At 37.5% G+C, this 16,226-nt stretch overlaps 1 protein-coding gene and 1 pseudogene across 3 annotated transcripts in view; one reads left to right on the top strand and one right to left on the bottom strand.

Moving 5' to 3' along the window:
* Positions 1 to 16,226, bottom strand: part of RPRD1A (regulation of nuclear pre-mRNA domain containing 1A) — a 72,393-nt gene that overhangs the window by 39,970 nt on the left and 16,197 nt on the right. For all 3 annotated transcript variants that reach the window (XR_009345770.1, XM_059138896.1, XM_059138897.1), the window contains exon 2: positions 426 to 555. Coding sequence is in view for 2 of the 3 variants with exons in the window: in XM_059138896.1 (XP_058994879.1) it covers positions 426 to 555 (130 nt within the window). In the remaining variant the exon portion in view is untranslated. The remainder of the gene's footprint in view (positions 1 to 425; positions 556 to 16,226) is intronic.
* LOC131810906 (large ribosomal subunit protein uL23-like) lies at positions 2,199 to 2,697 on the top strand (annotated as a pseudogene).

The following is a 16,226-nucleotide window of genomic DNA, read 5'->3' as shown; positions in this document are numbered from 1 at the left end:
AGCATTTTGAAATGTTATGATATATATCCAAACACTAAAAAAACCTCAAAATTATAAGCAATATGAAAGGAAAAGGCATGATGTTTATCCAGAAATATTAGTCAGAAAAATGATAGCTTTATAAGCACACAAATTTTTAATTCTTCTTAATGAAGTTCATTCCAAAATCGCAGTTACTTTTGGTCTCTTAAAGGAAAGCTGTTAATTCAAGTACTCCAAATATCCACCATTGCAACAGTTCAAAAATTTCCCTTCATACAAAGTATTTAATATATTTACAAATGCCATTTATAGTTGTCTTTTCAAATGAAAATTTCAAAGAATTCATTCCATTTTTTGTTGAATGGCTTACAGCAAATTTTAACAAAAGCACATATTATGCAAATTATAAAACAGATTACCTAGTACCCAAACAATTACCATACCTTGAAACATGTTTAAAAGCCTCCACTATAACTGGTGCAAAATCTTTTGTAAACTCCGGCCCCTTCCTTTTGCTGTTCTGAATAACATCATTGGCTAGGTAGAGAAAAGTAAGCTTCCTGTTTGGTTTGGCTGAAAAATTAAAAAAAAATTTTTTTTTTAATTAAAAATCTACTTAAAATATCCTCATTTAACTTGGACAAACTTTCTCAATATCTGAATCAACAAACCTACTAACCTTTATGTATCATGTTCAACTCTAACTTCTCATTCTACCACCAAACTTATTAAGTCACTATTCTTTAACTCACTAGAGGTTTCTATAGTTTCTGGAAATACAACATGAGGGGAAAAAAAAAAAAAAGACTCAGTAGGAGAAATTAGTCAACAATTAGTTTCATTGACTTACTAAGCTGCCCAAACTACTTACCTTTGATTCCTGTCTTATCACCATTCCCAAATGAGCAGTTTTATACAACAAAATCCTCAAGTCTATAAAAATGCATCTCTGTGAATCAATCTGTACTAAATCTTGTTAAAACTATTTAACACTACGTGAAATACAGATTATTTGAAATAAGATGGTGACTGGTCATGTTAAGATGGAACCCTAAAGCCTGAATATATGACTGTTTCAATAACCACACTGATTTTAAAGTTATCATTAAATTACTGTAAAATAAGAGTACAAAATGTAAAATACGTTGAAAGAGACTTCATTTCAATTAATTATGTGTGTTTTGTTTATGAAATAAATATTTCCCAAGCTAACAGAGTAAATGTTAGGGAGACCAAAAGGGCAGTTTAGATTTTCAACCACTTTTACACCCCTATTTTTTAAAGATTTTTTTGTTATTTATTTATTTGACACAGACAGAGATCACAAGTAGGCAGAGAGTTAGGCAGAGAAAGAATGGGAAGCAGGCTCCCTGCTGAGCAGAGAGCACAATGGGGCTCCATCCCGGGACACTCCCTGAGATAATGACCCAAGCCAGCCAAAGGCAGAGGCTTAACCGAGTCACCCAGGCTCCTCTGGATTACACACCTTATATAACTGAATTCATCTAGACAAAAAGATGTCTCTTCTCACAACATTCCATGGATGTAGTCATCCTTCTAAAAAAATGGAAGAGATTTCTCCAATTGCGGGCCAGAATACATTCTTAGTAGTTACAATGTTAAGTTGTATAGTATTAAGTCCAACCCAATTAAGAGTCATACATATAAGTAAATTTAATTAGTGGAACATATCTTTTTTTCAATTTTATTTATTTATTAGACACAGAGAGAGAGATCACAAGTAGACAGAGAGGGGGAAGTAGGCCCCCTGCTGAGCAGAGAGCCGGACACGGGACCGATCCCAGGACCCTGAGATCATGACCCAAGCCGAAAGCAGAGGCTTAACCCACTGAGCCACCCAGGAACCCCAGTGGAACATATCTTTTATATTGACTATTTTCATAATGTAATTTTACTAGGATTAAATATGAATTATTCAAAGTAGTACAGTTATATTCAGAAGCACTGTACTCTGCGGCATCCACATTCAATGGTGGAAACTTATGGTCAGGATTGATAATTGAAGGCTCAATTTATGTGGGCCAGCTTAGTGGATTTAAGACAAAATGAGCCCTCTCAATTTGAATATTCAAGTTTAATCATTCAACACATTAAAAGCCACTTCTAGTTCACATCTTTCTTGGGAGGAAACTAGTGACACACACAACCTTCTTATAGGAAACTAAAATACTGAGTCAGAAATGACCAGACTCCCTTTTACGAAGATGGTGCCGAAAGCTAAGAAGGAAGCCCCTGCCCCTCCTAAAGCCGAAGCCAAAGCAAAGGCTTTGAAAGCCAAGAAAGCGGTGCTGAAAGGCGTCTACAGTCACAAAAAAAAGAAGATCCACACATCACCTACGTTCCGATGACCCAAGACTCTGCGTCTCCAAAGGCAATCCAAATACCCTCGCAAGAGCACCCCCAGGAGAAACAAGCTTGACCACTATGCCATCATCAAGTTCCCCCTGACTACTGAGTCAGCCATGAAGAAAATAGAAGACAACAACACACTTGTGTTCATTGTGGATGTCAAGGCTAACAAGCACCAGATCAAACAGGCTGTGAAGAAGCTCTATGACATTGATGTAGCCAAGGTCAACACCTTAATCAGGCCTGATGGAGAGAAGAAGGCATATGTTTGGCTGGCCCCTGACTATGATGCTTTGGATGTTGCCAACATAATTGGGATCATCTAAACTGAGTCCAGCTGGCTAGATCTAAATACAGTTTTTTCATGATAAAAAAAGAAAGAAAGAAAGAAATGACCAGACTTTACAAATCTATGCCATCCATTCCATAGTCTCATTTGCCTATCTAAAGATAGGGCCCACTACTCTGCTTTTGAAAGTTCTGGAACAGAACTAAGATATGGAAGAGAGGGCAATAACAAAGACCAAGTTCTGATTCTTTTGGCTCTTGTACAGTTAGATAAACCATTCAGTATAACTGATTAAGAGAGCAGGACCCTTTCTCATGAAGATGACCATAATGACAATTTTCCCAATATTCGATCCTGTCTCTTTTTTACCTATCCCTACCCAAAGAAAAGGTTAATACTACTTTTACTATGGTTACACACTATTATTCTAAGCACTTTACATGTACTACCTAATTTACTCCAAATTATGTAAGGTACCATCACTACCAGTATTTGACAGTTCAACAAATAGGCATCAAAAGGATTATCTGCCCACAGCGAGATATCCAAGAAGGGATCAGCCAGGATTTGAATCCAAAGTCCAACCCCTAAGCATTCTGTCTTAACTGGACTAATGCCTCTTATGACTATGTTATAAATGAAAGGTGGTTATCTTTTGCAAAGATCAAGTAGTGACTCAACCAAAATATTTTAGAATATTAGCAGCACTATTCACAACAGCAAAAGGTAGAAGCAACGCAAGTATCCATTGACAGATAAGTGAATTAAAAAAATGTGGTAGTCCATACAAATGGAATCATGACACATGCTACAACATGAATGACCCTAGAGGATATTACGCTAAGTGAAGCAAGCCAGTAAACAAAACAAAACAAAACTACTATATGGTTCTGTTCCTATGAAGTACCTAGAATAAATTCAGAGAGACAGAAAGCAAAAGGTGACTGCAAAGGGCTGGGTGGAGAAGTCACAGAGAGTTATCGTTTAATGGGTATAAAGTTCCAGTTTTATAAGATGAAAAGAATTCTAGAAATAGATGGTGATGATGGTTGCACAGTAGTATGAATATATCCAATACCAATAAACTGAACACTTAGAAATGGTTAAAATGGTAAATTCTATTATGTATCACTCAAATTTAAAAATGTGTATTTTAAAATACCTTTAAGTCCATGGGCTATCATCTCTTAAAAATAATTTAGGATGGTTTCTACAATGTACATTAAAGCAAAAATTCACAAGATTTCAAAATATATTTCCCAGCATATTCCAAAAAAAAACCCCAAAAAACAAAAAACAAACCCAGAACTACAGCATGGATTTGGTATGAGGTCCAAATTTCAAGACTTTATTTTCCTTTTTTTCCCCTTGTAGAACCCAAGCTAAAATATGAGAAATACCTAGGAACTGCTATAATGAATATTCTTCTCCAAATTTTCAGTAAAAACACTTACTTCCATCTAAAACTATGTATATCTTCATATAGGGCAAAAATAAACTAATGGAACTTATCACAACAAGCAGTTCCCGAAGAAAATCACACACACAAAAAAATTTTTTTAAAAGATTTTATTTATTTGACAGAGAGAGAGAGATCATAAGCAGGCAGAGAGAGAGAGAGGGGGAAGCAGGCTCCCCACCAAGCAAAGAGCCCAATGAGGAGCTCAATCCCAGGACCCTGGGATCATGACCTGGGCCGAAGCCAGAGGCTTAACCCACTGAGCCACCCAGGAGCCCCACAAAAATGATTTTCTAGTGAACTTTGATAATAACAGAGCCACAAACTGTTATTAAAGCATACAAAATTAACAGCAAGAGCAAACAAACCATTTCATAATTCCTTAAAGCAAAAACTCTGTTGGCAATAAAATGTAATGCTTAAAACTGGGTCTGACCTAATCACTTCCTTTATTTTTATTGTCACAGGGTTCCTTATAAAAAGTTATTTTCTAAATTTTCTACTCAATTTAAATAACATTTATTTAATGTTTGCTATATGCCAAGGACCATGCCAGGCACTGACCTTTCCTGTTCAATCAAGAGTTTTCAAGCTCTACAGACTGGCACATGACAGGTCACATCATTTAAAACGTGAGTTCTCTTTATTCCTTCTCTCCACTAATGTATCATGCCAACATTGGAAGCAATCATAAATATAATATTATAACCCAGTGTATCTGTATGTGTGTATACTGTTATTTTTGTGCCAATAAAGTATAACCAAATAAGGACCAGGCAATATTTTCATTGGGAGGAACAATTTTCTATCTCACCTCTCTGAACTAAAAGTTCTAAGCTACAGCGGGTATTAAGTATAGCCCCTTTTCCTTGGACCTTGTATGTGAACAGGTAAATCAAAACAAATAAATAATAATAGAATCTGGCTGGCTAATATATGAGGACATAATATTACCTAAAATGTTGAGCATATCCCCTAAAAGAGCAATACAAATTCAGTTCATCACATAAGTCAGAAAGAGCTACATAATAATACACAATTAGACAATATGAAACAAACTTTGCCAGTCAAAGGACTACATAAATGTCACCTAGTTGCAGCAACTCATGATCAGTTCAGAACCTAGTTTTACTTATTCACAATCAGAAGGTGAGAGCTCTGGGGCACCTGGGTAGCTCAGCCGGTTGAGCAACTGACTCCAATTCTGAGTCAGGTCATGATCTCAGGGTCATGGTTCTGAGCCCCATGTTGGGCTCCCACACTCGGCACAGAGTCTGCTTGGGATTCTTTCCCCTTCTCCTACTCTCTCTCCCTCTGCTCCTTCCCTCAATTGTGTATGTTCTTGCTCACTCTCTCCAAAATAAATAAATACATAAATAAATAAAATCTTTCAAAAAGTGAGAGCATCATTACTTATTTTCTTACAACTGTACAAACCATATATGCCTATTCATTTTGATATAAAGCAGAATATCATAATTTAAGGTAATCACTCATGTTTTTGTGGTGACTGAACTTTAAAACCACACTAGATGACAATGCAAATAAATACAACAGCTAAAATTTTACTGTGTTATCTATTAACACAAGAAACTCTTTGTAGAGGAAGCCTACTACATGGGAAAAGCAGCAAAGAAACCTGAATAAACGAATATATACACAAAGACACACACACACACACACCCCACACACCAATGAACACTACTATAGCTCTTATAGGAGGAAATCAGAAGAAAAGCCATTATCTTGAAACAAAAATCTACTAAAGATTTACTAACAACTGCGGGACAGCCTCATGTAATTCCCTGGTAAACTGATTATTACTATAAACTACAAGACATGTAGATGAACAGTTGGTTATATGGCAGAAACTGCTTTAACTCTCTGCCACAGAAAGTGCAAAGTCCACAGGTGATTCATGAATAGATTCTATCTGTCCTAGACAGAAGCAAGAGTTCAGTCAGACACAGCTGGCTGCTTCATAACAACTGAGGTGGGTGAAAAATGAGGGGATAAAGCCAGTGTATTCCCGTACCACTGAAACAATGCCTCAGACTTTTGGCAGCCCATCTCTTGCTTTAAAACTCTTCAAAGATTATTCGCCAGATAATACTGTAAATCCTTAACAGAAACTAAAGGCCCAAAAATGTCTGTCTCTGCCCTCTATACTATTCTCTCTTCATGCCCTATACAACACTCCTCTAACTTCCCCAACTCCTACCCATCCTTTAGACCTCAGTTCAGCAGGTTCCTCTGTTTCTCCTACACCACCCAGTCCACAGGTTAGGCAATGCCGATATGCTCTCACAGCACCCCATTCTTTCCTATAGAGCACTTATTCCAACTACAACTACTTCCATTTAATCTACCTAATGCTTCCCAACTAAACTAAGTTTCATCGAAAGCAACAACCGTCACTCTATCTACCCATCTATGGTGGAATTAAGCCCAGCAGTTGATTCAAAATTTGTTTATTTACTAAATCAGTAATTTTTGGCCTAAACCTCTTCCTTTAATTATTTGTTCCACTAAGCTGGTTTTTGGTTTTAACCTCACCCAGCATAGCTGAAGGGGGGAAAATGTAAAATTACACTGCTCTCAGAAAACTCAACTTCAAATTCAGATTATGAGACAAACTTTCTTTCAGGTCAAGCTAATCTTGCTTATTTTCAAAGTACTGAGTTCAATTATTTTTATCTCCTCCTCCATTCTAGAGCTCTTACAAACCAATAATCTACAGAAAAACGGGCTAATGTGAATGGAAGGATGAAATAAACAAAAATACTAAGCTTTTAAAACCAATTATTTTCCACCTATTAGACTGATCAAGGTCAAAGTCTGACACTAACTAAAGTTAGCAAAAGTATGACCAAGATTATCACCTTTAGATACCTTCAGACACTGGTGGTTAATATATACTAGTGCAACCTCTTAGAAAATTAATTTAGCAATACCTGTGAAAAGTGTAAATGCACAAATCCCTTGACCCAGCAAATTTCATGTCTAGGAATTTACCCTATGGACATATTATCATAACTGCACAAAGAAATCACTATGGATACACATCACAAGATATAACTAAATAAATCATACTATATCCATACAACCCAATAATCTACAGCTGTTCAAAAATGAGACAGAGGGGGGCGCCTGGGTGGCTCAGTGGATTAAGCCGCTGCCTTTGGCTGGGGTCATATCTCAGGGTCCTGGGATCAAGCCCCGCATCAGGCTCTCTGCTCAGCAGGGAGCCTGCTTCCCTCTCTCTCTGCCTACCTGTGATCTCTTTCTGTCAAATAAATAAATAAAATCTTTTAAAAAATGAGACAGGGGGCGCCTGGGTGGTTCAGTCAGTTAAGTGTCCAACTTAATTTTGGTTCAGGTCATGATCTCAGGGTCATGGGCTCAAGTGCAATGTCTGGCTCTACCCTCAATGTGGAGTCTGCTTGAGAGTCTCTCTCCCTCTGCCGCTCTCACCCCTCCAAAAAAAAAAAAAGAGAGAGAGAGAGAGAGAGAAATTTATATACTGATACAGAAAGGTATCTCAGACACAGTGGTAAGTTACACACATTCACACAAATACACAGTAGACAGACTTACTTCGGGGAAGATCAAGAAATAATTTGGGAAGGGGTATGTGTCAAGAATAACCAACAAAGATTTAAGTAATAAAGGGAAAACACATGGGGCACCTGGGTGGCTCAGTGGGTTAAGTGATTGACTCTTGATTTTGGTTCGGGTCCCAATCTTGGGGTCATGAGATTGAGACCCACATTAGGCTCCCTCTCCTTCTCCCCCCGCCATCATGCACTCTCTCTCTAAAATAAGTAATTTTTGAAAAAAATATAATAAAGGGAAAATACATGGGTTATATATTCAATAATTAACTTGGGCCTACATGCTGAAAAGGGCTTCTGGGTAGTGCTCACTTGATGCTCCAATCTGACTTTGTCTTATAGGTACATGATCTCTCTTATTTCAATATTTGGTAGAAAAACAAAATGAAACAAAAAACCCAGACCCAAGCAAATGGACATCTTCCCCAGTCTAACAGGTCGAAGTTCCTGAAATAATTTCAAAAATTTTTATTTTAGTATATGCAACAAATGAATTTTTAAAATCTTGAAAAGAACAAACTTCATCCCAGACCATCAGACAACTGTAGAAGACACTGTCAACTGGAAGAGTTCTGGAAGAATACATGTCATACAGTTTATTCACATTACACTTCTACAGTGGGACTGAGACTAAATCTTTTCTGCTCTTCTAAGGATGGTATTTTAAAAATAATACAGTGGAATTTCCACAGTGACTATGGAAAACAATATGGAGCTCCCTCAAAAAATAAAATACAGAATTACCATATGATTTAAGAATTCCACTACTGGGTATTTACCCAAAGAAAACAAAAGCACTAATTCAAAAAGATATATGTACCCCTATGTTTACTGTAGCATTATTTACAACAGCCAAGATATGGGGGCACCTGGGTTGCTCAGTAGGTTGATCATCCAACTCTTTTTTTTTTTTTTTAAGATTTTATTTATTTATTTGACAGACAGAGATCACAAGTAGGCAGAGAGGCAGGCAGAGAGAGAGGGGGAAGCAGGCTCCTTGCGGAGCAGAGAGCCCGATGCAGGGCTCGATCCCAGGACCCTGGGAATCATGACCTGAGCCGAAGGCAGAGGCTTTAATCCACTGAGCCACCCAGGCGCCCTGATCATCCAACTCTTGATTTCAGCTCAGATCCTACTCTCAGGATTGTGAAATCAAGCCCCATGTCCAGGCTCAGCGGGAAGTCTGCTTGAGATTTTCTTCCTCTCCTTCTACCCCCGGCCCTAACAAGCTCTCTTTAAATAAATAAATAAATCTTTTTTTTTTTGTTAATTGCCAAGATATGGGAGAAACCCAAGTGTCCACTGATGGATAAAGAAGATGGATATACTGTGGAATATTCATCAGCCATAAAGAAGAATAAAATCTTGCCATTTGCAACAAAACAGATGAACCTAGACAGTATAATCCTAAATTAAATTATGATTTCACTCATACGGAACTTAAGAAACAAAACAAAGGGAAAAAAACAGAGAAACATAAAATCAGACTTTTAAATACAGAGAACAAACTGGTGATTGCTGGGGAGAGGTGGGTGGTAGGGCAGGTGAAATAAAGGGGTTTAAAAGTAAACTTATCACAATGAGCACTGAGAATTATATAGAATTGCTGAATTACATTCTACACCCGAAACTAATAATACTGTATGTTAATTATACCTGAATTTAAAAAATATATGACTATTTTCTTATAACTAGCACTGCTCTTAAAGTTTATTGTGTATCTAATTTAATCTTCAAAACAACCCTACACGGTAAGTTATTACCTGCATTTATCAATGAAATAATTATTTAAGTAATAAAAGGCATTCAAAGAAATGCACTGAAATTAATTAGCAATCCAGAACTCATACTGTGGTCCCTACACATTTTGGCAATAAAAGTAGGAAATGCGTAAGATGAGCCTGGCATGACTTGTCAATGATAAAAAGCAAGAAAGCTATTTAAAAATCACTGGGGTTGTATCCAAAGGATATGGGTGATCCTCAGAGGTTGCCACTGGCAAAAGAGCATCAAAAAGAATGACTTATAGGGGCACCTGGCTGGCTCAGTCGGTTAAGCATCTGCCTTTGGCTCAGGTCATGATCCCCGTTCTTTCTTTCTTTTTTTTTTTTAAAGATTTTTATTTATTTGACAGAGATCACAAGTACGCAGAGAAGCAGGCAGAGAGGAAGGGAAGCAGGCTCCCCGCTGAGTGGAGAGCCCAACATGGGGCTCGATCCCAGAACCCTGAGACCATGACCAGAGCCGAAGACAGAGGCTTTAACCCACTGAGCCACCCAGGCGCCCCCCCCCCCACCTCCGTTATTTCTTATAAGACCCCTGGGCCTTACTTGGAAAGTCTTTTCACTACATAAGACTAGACAGAACTATAAATGCATTTTTTCCTAACATAATTCCATAGCGGATTTTTTTGCAGTGTTGCATCTTTAACCGGATTAACTTTAAATATGGTATTGAGTAGAAATTTAAGAATCATTTTTTAATATTCTAGTTCTTCTCCCATAAATATAAAGTGTCGTATTTACCAAATGCCTGCATAAAATGGGTTCCCTCCTAAGTATCTACTCTGTTCCTTTCATACACATTCCTCTTCCTGTACTGACATCATAGTTTTCTAACTTTGATGCCTTTAGAGATTGTGCAGATACCTAAAAAAGCACAGTATTTCCATTACTGTTTTCTCTTCAATATTGTCAAAATTCATGGGGCACCTGGGTGACTCAGTCAGTGAGATGTCTGCCTTCGGCTCAGGTCATGATCTCAGGGTCCTGGGATGGAGCCCCACATTGGGCTCCCAAGCAGGGAGCTGGCTTCTCCCTCTCCCTCTGCCTGCCACTCCCTCTGCTTATTCTCTCTCTCTAATAAATAAATAAAGATCTTAAAAAAAAAAAAAAAAGTCAAAATTCACAAGACAAAAATTAAAAATTGCCTTGGCTCTTCCTCCACATTTACTTTTCCCAATGACCTCTAGAGTTAGTTAAATTTCTTGTAAAAGAACAAATTTCTTATAGACTGCCCTGACTTTACAAATTGATTTGGGAATAACTGGCCTTTTTGCAGTGTATTTTTACTTAGCACTTTAACATACTATTCTGCTGTTTTAAATTTTATAAGTGTGTATTTTTTTTTAAAGATTTTATTTATTTATTTGACAGAGAGAGATCACAAGTAGGCAGAAAGGCAGGCAGAGAGAGAGAGAGAGGAGGAAGCAGGCTCCCTGCTGAGCAGAGAGCCCGATGCGGGACTCGATCCCAGGACCCTGAGACCATGACCTGAGCCGAAGGCAGAAGCTTAACCCACTGAGCCACCCAGGCACCCTATAAGTGTGTATTTTAAAGCAATAAAAACTAAATGTGTTTAGCATAGTTATAATAAAATAAGCTTGTTAAAATACTAATACAACATGCAAACCAGAAAGTATCTTATAATATCTAAGACAAGAAAACATTAGTAAAAATACTAGTCTCAGAGTTTCAAGTGATGTGTCCCAGTTCCAATATAAAGACCAGTTGGTAGGGAACTTGTGTTTCCAGGAAGATGGAGCAGATGTAGTTTTCCCTATTTCTCCTGCAAAGTACAACTACCAAACATAAGAAAAGAAACAAAGGCAGACAGGGTAGGAATCTTTGGGTCAGTTCTTGGAGTTTTCTTTTTGCCTTTAAGTCAACAACCCAGAAATCCTAACACGTGCCGACATTAAAAGTTCCAACACAAACTTTTCATTCTAGCCAAATGACCAGGAGAAGAGAAGCCTAGAAAGACATGAAACTTTTGGACAACAACCAATCTACTCTAGCCAAACACCACAGGGAAAAAAAATAAAGCAGTACAAAAAACTGTGCCCGCCCACATCCACACTAACAAAGGCTAACTGGGAAGCCAGGCTGTGATGTAGAGCCTATCACCTCTCCGGAGTGATGTCAGAGAAGGCAAAGTTAGGGAGGCCTGGACTTCCATTACCATCCAGCAGTAAGAAGGCACTGCCCCTTGGGATGGAGTCACAGGAAGCCTAGAGGAGAGCCAGGACTTCCACAATGGCCCAGCCGTCCTAAGACCCACATTCCTAATCCCCAGTTTGTAATGTCAGCCACACTCCCACTTGCACACAACAGTAACAAAGAGTAACTCCCTCCCCTGATGGGATAATGTGCTAGAAATTCAGATAAAGCAGTATTAAATAAAGTCCAGATTCTCAAACAAAATATCTCTCAAACACAAAATATAGATCAAGCAAATTATCATTCATTATACCAAGAACCAAAGGGATCTCAAATTGAATGAAAAAAGACTATCATTGGATGCTAACACTACGGTGATAAAGATACTAGAAGTATCTGACAAAAATTTTAAGCCAGTCATCATAAGAATGCCTCAACTAGCATACACAAATATCCTGAAAATACAAACTTATCAAAATTTGTAGAATAAAGCTGAAGCAGGGCTGAGAAACTTTTAGCACTAAACGCATATAATGGAAAAGATGAACAAGTCCCGAATCAATAATCTAAACTCCCACCTCAAAAACCTCGAATAAGAGCAAAATTAACCCAAGAAAACAGAAAGAGGAAATAATAAAAGCAGAAATTACTCAAACTAAAACAAAAGTAGAAGAAAAAGAATCCATGAAAGATAAGCTGTTTTCTCCCCAAATTTTACTGAGATTTAAATGACATACATCACTGTACATCAAGTTTAAGGTGTGCAGCATAATGGTCTGACTTACATACACTTTGAAACACTTAATGCGGGCTCCTGGGTGGCTCAGTGGGTTAAAGCCTCTGTCTTCAGCTCAGGTCATGATCCCAGGGTCCTGGGATGGAGCCCCACATCGAGCTCTGTGCTCAGCCAGGAGCCTGCTTCCCCCTCTCCCTCTCTGCCTTGCTCCTCTGCCTACTTGTGATCTGTGTGTCAAATGAATAAATAAAATCTTAAAAAAACAAAAGAAAGAAACAATGCAATAAGTTTTATATCCATCATCTCATATAGATCCAAAAAAGGTTTTTTTCCTTATGATGAGAACTCTTGGGATTTACTCTTAAAAACTTTCATTTATATAATACAGCAAGACAAACCAGTCACCATGTTGCACACTACAGCCCTAGCATTTACCTATCTTGTAACTGGAAGTTTGTACCTTTTGACCCTTTCTTCCAATCCCCCTCCCACCTCTGGTAACCACATGTTTCATGTTTCATTGAGTTTCTGTTTCTAGGGTTGGTTGGTTTGTTTGTTTTAAGATGTGACATATAAATAAGATCATACAGTACTTGTCTTTCTCTGTCTGACTTATTTCACTTAGCATAATGCCCTCCAGGTCCACCCAGGTCACAAATGGCAACAGTCCTCATTTTTATAGCTGAATAATATTCCATTGTGTATATATACAATAATTTCTTTATCCATTCATCTGAGGATGAACACTTAGGTAGTTTCCATGTCCTAGAAACTGTAAATAATACGGATATTAACATGGGGGTGCAGATACCTTCTCAAGTTAGCATTTTCATTTCCTTTGGATATATCCCAGAAGTGGAACTGCTGCATCATATGGGAGCTCTATTTTTAATTTTTTGAGGATCCTCTATACTGTTTTCCATAGTAATTGTATCAGTTTATAATCCCACCAACAATGCACAAGGTTTCCCTTTCTTCCACATCCTCTCTAGCATTTGTTATCTCTTATCTTTTTGATGATGGCCATTCTAGCAGGTGTAAGGTGATACCTAATTGTGGTTTTTATTTGCATTTTCCTAATGATTAGTAAAGTTGAGCATCAAAGAGCTGTTTCTTTGAAAATATGGATAGAATTGACAAACTTCTACCAAGAATGACAAGGGAAAAAAGGGAAAACACAAATTTTCAGTATCAGAAATATCATTATAGTCAATATGGATACTAATGCCATACAACGAACAACCCCAGACATGTAAGTTTGACAACTTAGGTGAAATGGACTACACTTCCTCAAAAAAAAATAGGAACTACAGCAACTCACCCAATGTATGATACAGAAAATCTAAATAGTCCTATGACACTTAAGAAAATTGAATGTGTAATTTTTAAGTTCCCAAAAAAGGAAACTCTAGATCCAGATGGTTTCTGCTAAATAATTATACCAAATATTTAAAGAATTTTTAAAATTCTACACAACCTCTTCCAGGAAGTAGGGGAAATTCATCTTATGAAGTCAGTGCTACTCTGATTTTAAAACAAGACACACACACACAAAGTGGACCAAAAGTCCTTATGAATACAGATGTAAATACCCTTAACAAAACTTAGCAAATAGAATTCAGCAATATGTAGGGGCACCTGGGTGACTCAGCCATTAAGCATGTCTTTGGCTCAGGTCATGATCCCTGCATCGGGCTCCCTGCTCTGTGAAAAGCCTGCTTCTCCCTCTTTCACTCTCCCTGCTTGTGTTCCCTCTTTTGCTGCATCCCTCTCTGTCAAATAAATAAATAAAATCTTAAAAAAAAAAAAAAAAAGAAGAAGAAGAAGAATTCAGCAATATGTAAAAAGAATTCATAATCACAGACAAGGGGGATTTTTGGTAGGGATGTACACCTGGCTCAAGATTTGAAAACTGATCAATAATACTGATCAATATTAAGACTGAATTTAGAAAATCACATGATCAATTGATACAAAAAAGGCTTAATTCATCAACATTTTATTTTAAAATCTCTCAAAAACCAGGAATAGAGAGGAACTTCCTCAACTTGATACAAAATCTAAAAATAAAACTACAGCTAATGTTCTAATGGTGGAAGACTGACTTCTTTCCCAGTAAGGAAAAAGACAAAGATATCCACTCTCCTTCTTACTCAACAGTGCTTGAAATGCCAGCAAGTTCAATAAGATGAGAAAAAGAAAAACACAGAAGTCAAAGATGAAGAAATAAAAGTGTTCCTATTTGCAAATGATGTAACTGTCTTCACAGAAAAATCCCAAGGAAATCTACCAAAAAACTCCCATAACTAAGTAAGTTCAACAAGGTCAGAAAAAACAAGATAAATGCTTAAAAATCACTTGTATTTTAACATATAAGCAATGAGCATGTGGACAATGAAATTAAAAATACAATACCATTTTAAACTGCTCAAAATAGCTGAAATACTTAAGTGTGAAAACAATAAAACACAAACAGGACTACATAATGTTGATTGTGAACATCAATGAAGATCTAAGGAAATGGAAAGCTGTGCCATATTTATGGGCTGGAAGACTCAAAGTAATAAAGATGTCAACTTTCCCTAAACCAATATACAGCATTAAAGAACCCTTATCAAAATCTCATCAAATAGCTTTTATTAATATAGATGAGATTATTCTAAAGTCAATATAGAAGAGCAAAGGAAGGAGCACAGCTAAACCAATTTTGAAAAATACAGGAGGAACCAGTTTACTCAATTTCAAGATATAGTTGCAGTAACCAAGACTACATATGTTGGGGTGCCTGGGTGGCTCAGTCAGTTAACTTCGGCTCAGGTCATGAACTCAGGGTCCTGTGATCAAGCCCTGATCAAGCCCTGATGGAGCCCTGATCAAGCCCCGATCAAGCCCCGCATCAGGCTCCCTGCTTAGCAGGGAGGGTGCTTCTCCCTTTCCCTCTGCTGCTCCCCCTGCTTGTGGTCTCAATTCTCTCTCTCTGCCAAATAAATAACCTTTTAAAAAAAAAAAAAAAAAGAAAGAAAGAAAGAAAAACACTATGTATGGTATTCATTGGTGGATCTATTGACTAGAGGACCCAGAAATAGAATCACACAAGTAAGTCCAAGTTAGTTTAAAAAAAGGTGCAAAAGCAATTTAATGAAAGAACGACAGCCTTTGAACAAACTGCTGGAGATTCTAAACATCTACATGCAAAAATCGAAGCTTGACCTAAATTTCACACCTTACACAAAAATTGACTCAAAACAGATCATGGACTTAGGCAAAATTATGTGAATATTTTAGAACAAAACATAGTGGGGGATAAAGAACAAAATCCAGGGCTAAGCAAGGTTCTTAAGTGACATCAAAAGCATAATTCAGGGACACCTGGGAGTTCAGTCAATTAAGTGCAGACCCTTGATTTGGGTTCAGGTAGTGATCTGGGGGTATGGAACAGTGCCTAGCACTGGGCTCCCCACTTATCACGGAGTCCATTTCTCTCCCTCTTCGTCTGACCTCCCACCCCCTGGCTCACTGGGGACGCACGTGCAAGCACACCTTCTCTCTCTCTCTGAAACAATATATTTTTTTTAAAAGCATAATTCAAAATGCAAAAATTGGATAAACTGAGGTTAAGTAGGGGATGTGCTGGGAGTGAAATGAATATAGGGCAACAAAATTCCTTGCAGTGTTGGAAATGTTCTTTATCTTGACTATAATAATGTCAGTATCACAACTCTGCTGTGCTTTTTATTCAAAATCTACATTTTTGGAAATTACAAAAACGAGTTCTGCATGATGTTACCACTGGGAAAAGCTGGCAAAGGCCAAACAGGAAGTAGTATTTACAACTAAA

This window comes from Mustela lutreola, chromosome 11 (assembly GCF_030435805.1).
Source record: "Mustela lutreola isolate mMusLut2 chromosome 11, mMusLut2.pri, whole genome shotgun sequence".
NCBI classification, from domain to species: domain Eukaryota; kingdom Metazoa; phylum Chordata; class Mammalia; order Carnivora; family Mustelidae; genus Mustela; species Mustela lutreola.
The sequence above is the reverse complement of the archived record's forward strand: the minus strand, read 5'-3'. Positions and strand labels throughout refer to the sequence as shown.